Source organism: Castor canadensis, chromosome 2, assembly GCF_047511655.1.
Source record: "Castor canadensis chromosome 2, mCasCan1.hap1v2, whole genome shotgun sequence".
NCBI lineage: Eukaryota > Metazoa > Chordata > Mammalia > Rodentia > Castoridae > Castor > Castor canadensis.
This window is the reverse complement of record NC_133387.1, coordinates 128,459,473-128,471,590: the sequence shown is the minus strand read 5'-3', so window position 1 is coordinate 128,471,590 and position 12,118 is coordinate 128,459,473. Positions and strand designations below refer to the sequence as shown.

Here is a 12,118-nt window from a genome sequence, read left to right as displayed (position 1 = left end):
GGTGTGAAGAGAAGCAGGATGTCTGTAGCGTCTCAAAGGATATCCCCCATAAGGTACTTAAAATGTAAAAGAAACCTCACAGACACCACCTTAACCAAGTAAGACTCACGACCAATGCTAAGGCATGTAAAGTCACATGCCACAGAAGTGATATACTGAGGAGAACACAACATCGTTAAAAGGGACACTGGTGTAAAAACTAGCAAAATCCAAAAAAAGGTCTGCAGGTCAATAGTATCACATTAAAATTAATTTCCTGAATTTTGACAACTGTACAATAGTGATGTAAGATGTTAACAGTAAGGGAGGCTGGGTGGAGGGGGAGGGTACTAGGGAATTCTCTGGAACATTTCTGCAACTTTATTTAAGTTTAAAATTATTTCTATGTATATATAATAGTATATAATCATATATATAATATATAATCACGTGTGTGTGTGTATATATATATATATATACACACACACACATACGTGTGTGTGTACACACATATATGTGTAGTTTGGGGTGGAAAGTTATAATGTTAAATACCTTCTTATAAATAATAGGTCAGGGAGCTTCAAGCAGAACAAGAAGGTCCAGGAAACGAACTGGAAAATGCAAATCAACATATTGATTCCAGCCACGACTTCAAATAGTTGTCCCACATGCATGTCCTATAATCAGGGAGTCAAAGAGCCTGTCACCATCAAATTGCAGAATAGAAAATAGATTGAGGGGAATTTTAGAATTTTAGGACAGTAGAGTTCACAAAGTTTAGTGATGCTGAACTCTGGACCCTGCATTTGCCAGGCAAGCATTCTACCTTGAATCAGGCTCCCAGCCCTTTCTGCTTTTAGCTTAAGTATGTAAGCATGTGTTTGTTTGTTTGTTTTACTGATTTATTGATTTTAGATAAGAGTTTCACATTTTTGCCCAGGACTGGTCTGGATTGCAGTCCACATACCTAAGACCTCCCATGTAGCTATGATGACAGGCACATACCACCATGCCTGGCTTTACTGATTGAGATGGGGGTATGCTAACTTTTTGCCTGGACTAGTGCCCAACTTCAATCCTCCCTATCTCTGCCTCTAGCTAGGATACTAGAGTGAGCCATTGCAACTGGCCAATCTACCTGTTCGTTTCAAGTACAGAATTTTTTATTAGCATATTATTGTTGTATAGGGGGACACTGTGACATTTACATAAGTGCTTACAATTTATCTTAATGAGATTCACCCCCTCCCTCTTTCGCCTTTATTCCCCCTCCCCCTGAACAATTTTAATAGGTTTTATTGTTCTATTTTCACACAAAATTACAAGATACTTCCACCATGTTCACCCTCCTTTACCCTTTCCTGTGCCCTCCCATTGATAACTATTCCCCTAGTCCCCCTCCACTACTTTTCCTCACCCTTTCCCCCATACTTGTGTTGTCTGACGATTTTCTGTGTGCTTCGCTGTGTCTTGTTCTGACACTCCACTAACAGTCTCACTTTTGGAAGCAAGTTCTGAATATACTTTTATGTATATACAATAATGCTTGTATTTGTATTGGTCTGTCTTTCACATATAAGAGAAAACATGTAAACTTTGTCTTTCTGAACCTAGCTAACTTCACTAAAATAATGTTTTCCAGTTTGACTTTTTTTTTTGTAGTGTGGGTATTGAAACCAGGGCCTTACCCGTGCCTGCCAAATACTCTAGCACTGAGCTACATCCCCAGCCCTTAAGTACAGGATTCTGAGACCAGATTGGTTAAAATCATTGCCCAAATTCAATATAGTGACTTGGAAAAAATAGTTTTGTAGTATCAGTGAAAACAAGCAAGCCATAAAGAAACAAGGCTATACTCCAGAAGCCACAGAATTCAGAGACAAATCAAGCCATATCTACACCTCTGAGCATTTAAAAACAAACACTCCAACAGAATTCTAAGCACAAGACACCAAGCTGTGCTAGACCTTCAAGAAGAAAATTAAGTGATCAAAAAATCATTTAGGATAACACAAAATGTATTATCATTTTTAAATGCTAGGGGCTAGGGGTGTGCTCAGTGGGAGAACGCTTGTCTAGCATGTGAGAGACCTGGTTTTGATCCCAATCACCACAAAAATAGAGGGGAGAGAAAACCTAATGTAAAATGCTAATCACAAGGTGTCATTCTTGATTCAACATATTAAAGATTAAATAATGACTTTCCTCAGTGCTGACAAAAGTCACAGAGACAGACATCCCCATGCTCTGCTGGTAATAGGATTAGTACTACCTTTTTGAGAGCAGCTTGTCAATACATATCAAAATCCTTCCAAACATAAATATTCTTTGATTTGAAATAGCTAGTGGATGTCCAAGTGTGTTCAAAGAACTCCTGGAGTCCCTGAGACTATCTCAGGGTCTACAAGGTCAAAACAACTTTTATAAAAATAATAAGACATCATTTGCACTTATGGAACAAAGCAACAGTGAGTAAAATGACCAACTCCTGAAAACAAATGTAGGCTAGGGAACTACAAGTATAATGGAAGTCACTCTACTCTTCACCATCACACACTTGTAAGATAAAAAGAAAAACAAACACAGTTTCACTTAAGAATAGCCACTAATTAATTGATTAAATCTTGCCCTCCTAAGATTCTGCACGAAAAATAAGAAGTAAATAGAAAGCACATTTGCTGTGTATCAAAGTATGATGGTATCTCAGGGGAAAACCCTGCAGGATTGTTTGAGAGCTAACTCCCCACTTTTCCATGGAATATTGATTCTTACTTGAATCAACAATGAACAAAGTATGATTATTCAGATTTAGGTATCTGGCAGACATTTTCTCAGAAATAAATGATGTGAGCCTGTCATTTCAAGGAAAACAACTAATAGCATTTGTTGCCAATGATAAAATTTGAGATTTCAAGGGAAAATTCAAATATTGGAAAGCTCATATCCATCACCCAAGCCTGACAGCTTTGAATCTTACAGACTTCTGATGAGACCAGTAGTGATATTAACGAATGTGATTTTTTTGATACTATATAATGAAAGGTGACAACACTTGGAAGGCTTGTACAGTTCACAACCAACATTTTGCAAATGCATAATGATAAAAATCTCGATTTGGTAAAGAGGTAAAGATCCACTCAAATTCAAAATACCTAAGAGTGTAAAAAGGGCTGCAGAGTGGCTCAAGTTGGTAGAGTGCCTGCCTAGCTAGCATGCGTGAGGCCTTAAGTTCAAAACCCAGTACCACCAAAAATTATAAAGAAGAGTGTGAAAAATTCTTTGATAAAAGTTTTAGATTCCACATTAACCTTTAAGAAAATACCATTTCTTGAGTTTTGTGTAATAAAATACCCACAGCTATCTAAAAGCCTATTACATTACTGTTCCTTTTTCAGAATTTCTTGATATTCTTTAATCAAAATCAACCTGTCACAAGTTGAAAGCAGTAAATACATTTTCTTTTATGAAGGGATGCATTAAAGAAAGTTGCAAAAGTAGTACAGTCATTTTGTCACATTTTTTTGAAATTCCAGTTATTCTCCACAGAATATGTTGGCAAATAATGAGCTTACTATTTTTAAATAAATTAATAAGTAAACATTTTTTAATTTCTCAGTTGTAATTTACATTTTGGTAAATACAGATATAACTCACATAAACAAAAGCTCTTCAGAGGTTGTTAATACTTGTTTAGAGTGTAAAGAGTCTATAGACCAACAGGGTTGAGAACCTATGGTATGGTCACTTCTAAATTCTGGGAGTCTACAGTAAAAAAAATAAGCAATGTTATATATATGCAAAAATTAGTTATGTAAAAAAAATTAGGAAAGCAAAACCTTTTGAGTACAGCAACAAGAAATTAGATAGCACATCCAGAATGTGACCTTAGTGGTTCCCTAAATTCTGAAGAATCTTTAAAAATGAGGAATGCCCGTGACAGGTTGGGGTGAGCAACCAGCACACTAATGAGCAGACAACACACCAGGACTGAAGGAAAGCAGGCTAGAATTCAAGGTGTGTGAACGCCACCCACCAAAAGAAATGTGTTTGTTATTACAGTACTAATAACATTAAATTAGACAAGGCAGCTTAGTGTGGAACTCTTAACTAAGAGTTGAAACTATAGCCTAGGCACTGTGTGGACATTAAAAATCTGTTTTTCGGTTTGTTTTGTTTGGCAAGTTATTTAATCTCTTTGAATTACCAGAGGTTATCTCTGAGGTCTTACAAAAGCGTAAGGCTGTTGAACCCTTTGCAACAGTCATCTAAAGTAAAAGTGGTACAGGGAAAACTGTGAAACTAACACTATTTGTAGAATTTCAACCCAACCTACCAAACAGCTCTCTTTGTTTATTTATTTTGGCACTACTAGGGTTTGAACTCAGGGCCTCTTACTTAATAGACAGGTGCTCTACCACTTAAGCCACACCACCAAACCTTTTTGCTTTAGTTACTTTTCAGATAGGGTCTTGCCTTTCTTGTGCAGGGCCGGCCTCAGACTAAGATCCTCTTACCTACTTATGCCTCCTGCACCTACACCTTCTGAGTAGCTGGTATTACAGGCGTGAACCACCATGCCCAGGCTAAACAGCTCTGCAATTCCTTCTTTTACAGATTAGTTTGGCTTCTCTTAAATTAAGTTTCCTATAGAAAGAAAATTATTTTCAGAATAATATTTGTGAGAAGTAAAACATATTTGGTTATATCATGGATAAGAAGAAAAAGATAATAAAAGAATAAGCAAAGCAGCATGGTATCCCACTTGAAGAGGTTTTCTTAAGTGTTGATAAGAGTCCTGGGGTGGTTACTTCTTATGGAGAAGAAAAAAGATAGAAAGGAGAGGAAGAGAAAGAAAAGCAAAAATACAAAGCAATAATATATGTACATAAAGTGAGCAGAATATCAAAAATTTATGCTCTATATTAAAATAGCCCAGAAAAAAAAAAATCTGCCTTTTCCCTTGTCTGGCCAGCCTTCACCATTTCACTGCTTGTGGGGAGAAAATTAAATTCCAATCTGTCAATTTTACTCTTTGTTAGCAAGTCTGATAAAATCTTAAAGGACTATAAAAGGATAAATATTACCCTAAATTAAATCTGGATAATAGTGGAAAGAGAGCCTTTGCATTTATAGACTAGGAAAACCAGCCCACCAAAAAACTGGCGTTCAAAAAGACCTCCAACTTTTGCTTCAACTGGTATTGTTACCTATCATCCAGTAACTGCCCCGCTCCCCCATAAAATGCCGCTGTGGTGACACGTGACAGGCAGGGAAACTGCACATGAGCAAGGCTGCAGGCAGGGGAGCTCCCATTATGGATTACCAGGCTCCATGTGGTGAAACAAACACAGGTTTAGATCTGGTTGTGAATTTGTTTAAAAGGACACAAACATCCTCTGTAATAACCTAGTTATCCTGAGCTGATTCTTTGTGTAAAGTTGGATCTGTTTTCACATGTTTAAAACGAGGAATCTTCATTATATAACTCCTAGAGTCCTTTCTGAGGAAGTTAGATAATCCCAAAAGTCACTGGAAAGTATTCTGGGGAGGAGGAAGTATGAAATACACCTGGAGTATGTGGACTCTCATATGATGAGAGCTGGCTGTTCAAATGGCTGGTGACTGAAGTGTGGAATCCCTAGGGTACCCGTCTCTGATTTGGACCAAGACCCCTTGAGGTCACTGCCTTGCCCAGTCAGCATTATGACCCATGGTGAAGGCTATGCAGCCCTTTAGGCCTGTGCTCCCTGTCTGCAATGGCCAACTGTGAGACTCCTTAAGAATCTGCAGTACCTATTTTCACTGTTACCATAACCCACTGCTAGTATCTGTCAACAAACCACTGGACGTTTAGGAACGACTATATGCACCCACCACCACCTAACACAGACCAAGTTTGTTGCAAGGCCTGGGGAGCTGCACAGGACTGGAGCACTCAGACGAACTTGGATGCGAGGCCGGGGGAGTGGGGGGAGCTGTACAGAACTGGGGTACTCAGATGACCTGGGGGGCTGCACAGAACCGGGGTACTCAGATCACCTGGGGGCTGCACAGGGCCGGGCACTCACCCCAGCTGGCCGGGTGACAGGCCCGTTCCAGCGTCCTGGCCCAGCCCGGCTCCGTGCCACGTGGCTCGGGGCGGCCTTACCTGGGGAACCTCTGCTTCAGCTTCCGCAGGCTCTGCCTAGTGGGCGGGACCGACACTAGGCACTGGGCTATCTCGTCGTACTGGGCTTTGCTCAGAATCATGTTGGGCCAGGGAGCGGGAAGTGGCGGGGACAAGGAACCTGGGGCTCGAGCAGCTGTGGTGCGGGGAGGTAAGGGGTGGGAGCACCGAGGTCCTCGGCTCCCCCAGCTCGTCCCCGTGTTCTTGAAGCAGGGCGTGCACTCGCGGAACCGCAAGCTTCACCCGGTACCTCCGCGGCGGGGTCGGCTGCAGGCCGAGCGCCCAGACGGGGCGGACTGCGCAGGCGCAGTGGAGCGCGCCGAAGGCAAACTGGCGCCATGTCTGGTAAGGGCAAGCCACCGGAAATAGCGGCCGCGGGCTGGGCGCGCTCGGGTGCGGGCATAGGCAGGGTCGCTCACGTGATGTCACCACAGGTGCTTCAGGAGTCCGCGCCTGCCATTTGCAAGAAGCCAGGTGGGACTGTCGCACAGACCGGGGGACGGGTCTCACGGGCGCCCCAAAGCCACTGCTGAGGCGCGCGATCTGAATGTCTGAGACAAGCTGTGCTTTCTGCGAGTTGGGGAAGTCCTGCAACTTCTGCACCTCTTGTCCTTGGCGGGAACCCGACTCAAACCCCGTATCACCAAACGACCTGCAGTAAAGAATGCAGTTTCTCTCCACAGGCAGGTGCCCAAGGACTGCAATCCAATCTTATTTGTCCTTCTAACCCCAGCTCTCGGAAAAACAGAAGGCGCCCCATAAATGCGTGAAGCAACGAAGCACTGCGTGCTTTCATCTTTTGTTCTTTGGACGTGCTCTGAGTAGATCTCATCTCTCTTAAGGCGATTCGTTGAATTATCAGGCCTTCCTTTAATGCCCTTTTAAAAATCCATTTGGTTCTAGGAAGGCCATGACCCAAGTTTAACCTTTTAAGGCAAATGAAAGAAAAAGTACCTAGATTTTAGATAATGCAAAAGTGTTTTAGCTTCTTCTTATGGAATAAAGCCTGGGATGGAAGTTTAGCTTAAGTAACCCTTGCATAAATTCCTTAATCCTCAGCTTTGTCTATAAAATTAATTTTTAATTCCTGGGGCTGGTTTTAAGGCTAAATAAGATAGATCAAGTAAAGAATTACTTAGCATAGTGTCCAGCAAATAGTCTGTATAAAATAAGGAAAACTGCTAGATGAAAACGGGCAGGGTGTTTGCTAGATAATGTTTTATTGGCTCCCCATGTAATAACTCACTTAAACCTCAACACTTCCTGTGACACTGGTTCTACAGCCTTCATCCCCCGCCCCCCTTTTGCACAATATTAATAAACAAAGACACGGGAAGGTTGGGGGACCCACGGGTCATGAGAATATGTAAGTAGCAGGGGTAGAGGTTAAACTCCTGAGATTTGGTTCTAGGATCTGTGGTCTTGCCGGTGCTCTGTAATGCAAAATAACTACATCAAATAGTCACCCTCTCCTAGCCAAAGGTTAAGGATTTTTTTTTTCCTTGTGCAACTGAGGTTGGAACTCAGGGCTCTGTGCTCACAAAGCACTACCTCTTGAGCCACACTTCCAGTCCATTTGCTCTGGTTGTTTTAGAGATGGAGTCTCTAGAACTATTTGCCTTGGCTAGCCTTGAGCCATGATCCTCCTGATCTCAGCATCTAAGGATTTTTCTTTTTTTTTAAGGAAATATTCCACTTGACAAAGAATCTTTTACCTGGGTTTGTTTTTTTGTTTTGTTTTGTTTTTTTTAATGTTTTACCACCATATTTTCTCTGGCGTCCCAAAGTCCAGTACAAATAGGGAGTCCTAAATTCAGCAACCAGCAAAAAACTCGAGTTTTTTTCCCTGAATATTTACATCAGAATGTTTTATTCCCATATGCTTTGCATCTAACTCTGGTTGTGTGACATTAGCACGTAACTATTTATTTATGGCAGCGTAGTCTGGAGTTGCCACCTGGCTAGTCTGCAGCTGACCCTGCCATGACTTTTACATGAAAGCTAGCTGACGATAAACAGACCCCATTTGACTCCCTGGTCCTTTCCCCTTCACAACTTCCCTCTTCCCAATTCACAGCCATGGGACTTTTATAGGAAACACCAGTTCGTTATTTTTACAGGAACTCTTCTCCCTGCCTCTTGTCCTGCATTCACCCTCAGAGCCCAATAAGGAAAATACCAGGTTTGTTTTTATTTTTAACATGCTGCCAGTTGACAATTTGACCCAAATCCAGTAGATTGTTTAGAGTTGGCACTGGGAGAAAAGTAGTGTGTTGCTGTTTTCATTGGCTGTATTGTTGTTTATTAAGCAGAAAGTATTGTTGTTTAGAGGCAGACCAGAAATGTTTTCTTGTTATTGGATTGGTTTCTTTTTACTTATAAAGCAAAATGGGTAGGACTGGCTGATTTTTCCTCTGAGGCATCCTTCCTCCCCCATTCCCTCTCCTCTGTCCTCTCCCATCTCTCATCACAATCTGGGTTCTTCATCTGCTGTTACTTCTTCTAGAACTTCATCTTCATGCCTGAAGTTTCCTCCTGTTTCTCAGTCAGCCAACAACACTGTTGCCCCGCTACGAGAAGGAGGGCTGTGAAATTAAAGCACCAAACTAAAGACCCAAAGCACTGGCTACCTGTTTAACATCAACCGTGACAGGTGGCCTTGAGCAACTGATGGCCTCTCTGATCCTGAGTGTCCGTGGTACCCCAACCAGTGGAATGTGAGAGTCTCATCTGAAAGGGAGAAAGAAACTGAGATATGGGAAAGGTGAAGGAAATCAGTCCAAGAACATGTTAAAGTAGGGGCTGGTACAGCTCCCTGGGAGATCCTATAACCCTGAAAGATGGACAAGGTGACCAGCTTTCCCTCTGCCAATTCCTGGACCGTGTGAATGTTGAGCAATTTTAAAGGGAATGAGGTGGAGGGAGACATCAGAAGGTCATTTCAAGTAGACATGTATTAACACAAAGGACTAAAAATAAGAATGAGCCAAGTCACATGCCTGGAAAAGTTATTTCTGTTGAAGCAAAGAGTTCCAGGCAGAGTGAAAGAAATAGAATGAGTCAGTCATGTTTTCAGTCTGTCAAATCTACTGCACATTTTTTATTAAAAAGCAGACATTTTTTATTATAGTGTAAAATCTGATTCTACTTATGGAATCTTTTTAAGTTATTAGATTGACTAAAAGAAAAGTAGTTGGCATTTACTAACTGAATAAAGAAAAACAGGCTATTATTCTGTGAGCACCTATTATGTGCAAATTTTATCCCATTATACCTTCCTTCATTTAATCTTCACAGTTACTCTCTGTGCTAGATTTTAGAGCTCCTGGTTTAGATTGGGAAACTGAGGCCCAGACAGAAAGGCTTACCTGGTATGTCTAGCTACTAAATTGAAAAACTGTGGTTTGAACCCAAGTTAGTCTGACTATAAACCCTCAGGTTTTCTCTTACACTGTACTATAATTCAAAAATTGAAAATTCTTTCGTTGAATTATTCTCAATCAAGCATCTGTTCTCTGAAATAGCGCAAGATACCTTCTTTGGCCACCAGGATACCCATGGAAGGAATCAAAATTGACCTGTAGCTGAAACATACTTCCTGCTTGCTAGGCAGGTGCTCTACGTCAACTATGTCCCCAGCCTCTTTTGCTTTAGGTGTTTTTCAAATGAGGTTTCCAGTTTATATCTGGGCCAGTCTGGACTGTGATACTCCTTTTAAAAATGCTTCCTGAGTAGCTAGATGGCAGGTACGTGCCAGCTTTTTTTGGTTGAGATGGGGTCTCACGGACTTTTTGCCTGGGCTAGCCTTGTAACCGTGATCCTCCTGGTGTCTAGCTTCCAAGTAGCTGGGATCAGAGGAATGGACTATCACTCCCAGTTCTAAAACATGATTTTAAAAACTTGTTTAGTCGCTGTGACTGGAAGAGTTTATATGCTTTTCTTTTTATACTGTGAGACACCACCTGTGTTAGTTACTTTTACCATTACTATGACTAAAATAACTGAGAAAACAATTTAAAAGGAGAAAGGATTTGTTTTGGCTCACACTTTCCAAGGGTCCAGTCCACTGGTCCCTTGACTCTGTTGATTCCGGGCCCCTCATGAAGCAGGACATCATGGCATTGGGAGTGTATGGCAGGAGAGGTATTACCTTCTGGCAGACAGGAAGCAGAGTAGGAGAGAAAAAGGGGTCAGGGACCAGGTACCCCAAGGACCCACTCCCAGGGAGCTACATCCTTTGGCTAGGCCCCACCTCCCAACATTTCCAGAACCTCCCAAAACGTCACCACCAGCTAGGAACCAAGCACTTAATACTCAAACCTGTGTGGGACATTTCACACTCAAACCATAACATCACCTTAAGTGGTGCATCTTTCAAAACCAAAGTTCAGGTCTCTGAACTTCTCTGCCATCGTTGACTGACCAGTCATTTTATCCTAGTCCCGAAATAATAAAAGCTCCGAGTACACAATAAAGATCAGAAAACTTCAATTGCTGAGGCTTGCAGCAATTACTCAATTTAATGTCTGAAGGAAAACTGAGAAATCATCCAGAAAGATGGTCCACACTACAAAGGCAAAAGGCAGAACAATTACACTAAAGGGTCAGGGAACCAAATGCTCGTCCCTTTATTCAAGTCAGCTGTCACTGATCTCTTGGTCTGTAAAAAAGTGGCCTGATTACAAAGGAAAGTTGTACGTCCATGATGTAGTAATCAAAGATTCATTGCAAACAGGAAGTCCACGTCCACATATTGTAGAATATTTTGAGGCACTTTGTAAAGACAAGAACTGTGCCAACCATTTTATATTCATCTGTCTTCCCTTCTCAGATCCAGCCCTACAAATTTAGTACTGTTACTAAATCTATTTTACAGGTGAGAAAACAAAGACATACAGACATACCTTCTAGTTCCTTCATCATTGTTGTACAACATTTTAGAACAGTGTTTCTCAAATCACCTGTGTCAAGGGCCCAGTGTCCCTTCAATTTGTCCTGGACAAATTGGTAAACTATGATCAAAAGTGACTTACTCAAAAAATGAAATTTAGGAAGACAAAGACATAAAAATGTAAACACACTATTTGTTATTTTGAGAATCAGTAGAATACAATTGCTCTGTCAAATTAAGATAAATGCTTACTCTCAATTTCTCAACATGAAGACCTGTCACAAAAGTTTGAGAGCTGTGCTGGTTAGTGGTTTGAGTAGCACTGTGTCTTAGGAAATCAATATCATAAACTAGGTTTGTACAAAGGCAGAGTATCAATTCCAAAACGTAGGATGTCACACTTCTTGCATACTCTTAGGTAGAAGGTATAACCCACTCCTTTTAGACTTCTAAAGCATCAACCATCATTAATATTACCATTATTCTAGTTCTTCTCAAGGGAGGTATAGTATTTAAGACCAACAGTGTAAATTTGCACCCTATGAAATGAATACCATGTGTTTTTATAGCATGGTGTAGATTAAAAACCCACCAATCAGAGTTTACATACTTTTGTTCTGAATCACACTCAGAACCTTATCAGTACCTAATAAAGGTTTTAATTGGCATTTACATATTCAATCACCTCACTTTCCAAGGATAAGGAATAAATGTAGAGCTTTTAAAGGGACAAATTCTCTTGAGTGTTTGTGCAGTAGAGTGGAGGGAGACACCAGGGCATGTTTGTTGAAGAAAGAGTGAAGCCTCTTAAATGTTCTCCTCAGGCTCATCAGGGACTTGTGGGTAATTTGCAGGCAATTTGTATCCCCCTTCCTGCAGGACTGAACCTCAGACATAATTTCTTCAGTTGCCAATCACTCTTCTTGTCCCAAAGACCATTCTGCAAGAATACATCATGTTCACAGGGTTTTCTCACATTTAGAAATTCAAGAACAGAAAGCAACAATGCTGATGGAATAGAGGGTTTCTATTGGGGTGGGGAGAGAGAATGAGAGACACGGAATGAAGTCTGTCCTTAATAA

The 12,118-nt window shown here is 41.1% G+C and overlaps 1 protein-coding gene across 7 annotated transcripts in view; it reads right to left on the bottom strand.

Annotated features, from left to right (window-relative positions):
* Positions 1–6,264, bottom strand: part of Cdin1 (CDAN1 interacting nuclease 1) — a 203,704-nt gene extending 197,440 nt beyond the window's left edge. For 5 of the 7 annotated variants that reach the window (XR_012445386.1, XM_020180880.2, XM_074065611.1 and 2 more), the window contains exon 1: positions 6,128–6,264. Coding sequence is in view for 5 of the 7 variants with exons in the window: in XM_020180880.2 (XP_020036469.1) it covers positions 6,128–6,228 (101 nt within the window). In the remaining 2 variants the exon portion in view is untranslated. The other 2 variants (XM_074065613.1, XM_074065615.1) reach the window with 2 other exon arrangements.
* Between the last annotated feature and the right edge of the window lie 5,854 nt (positions 6,265–12,118).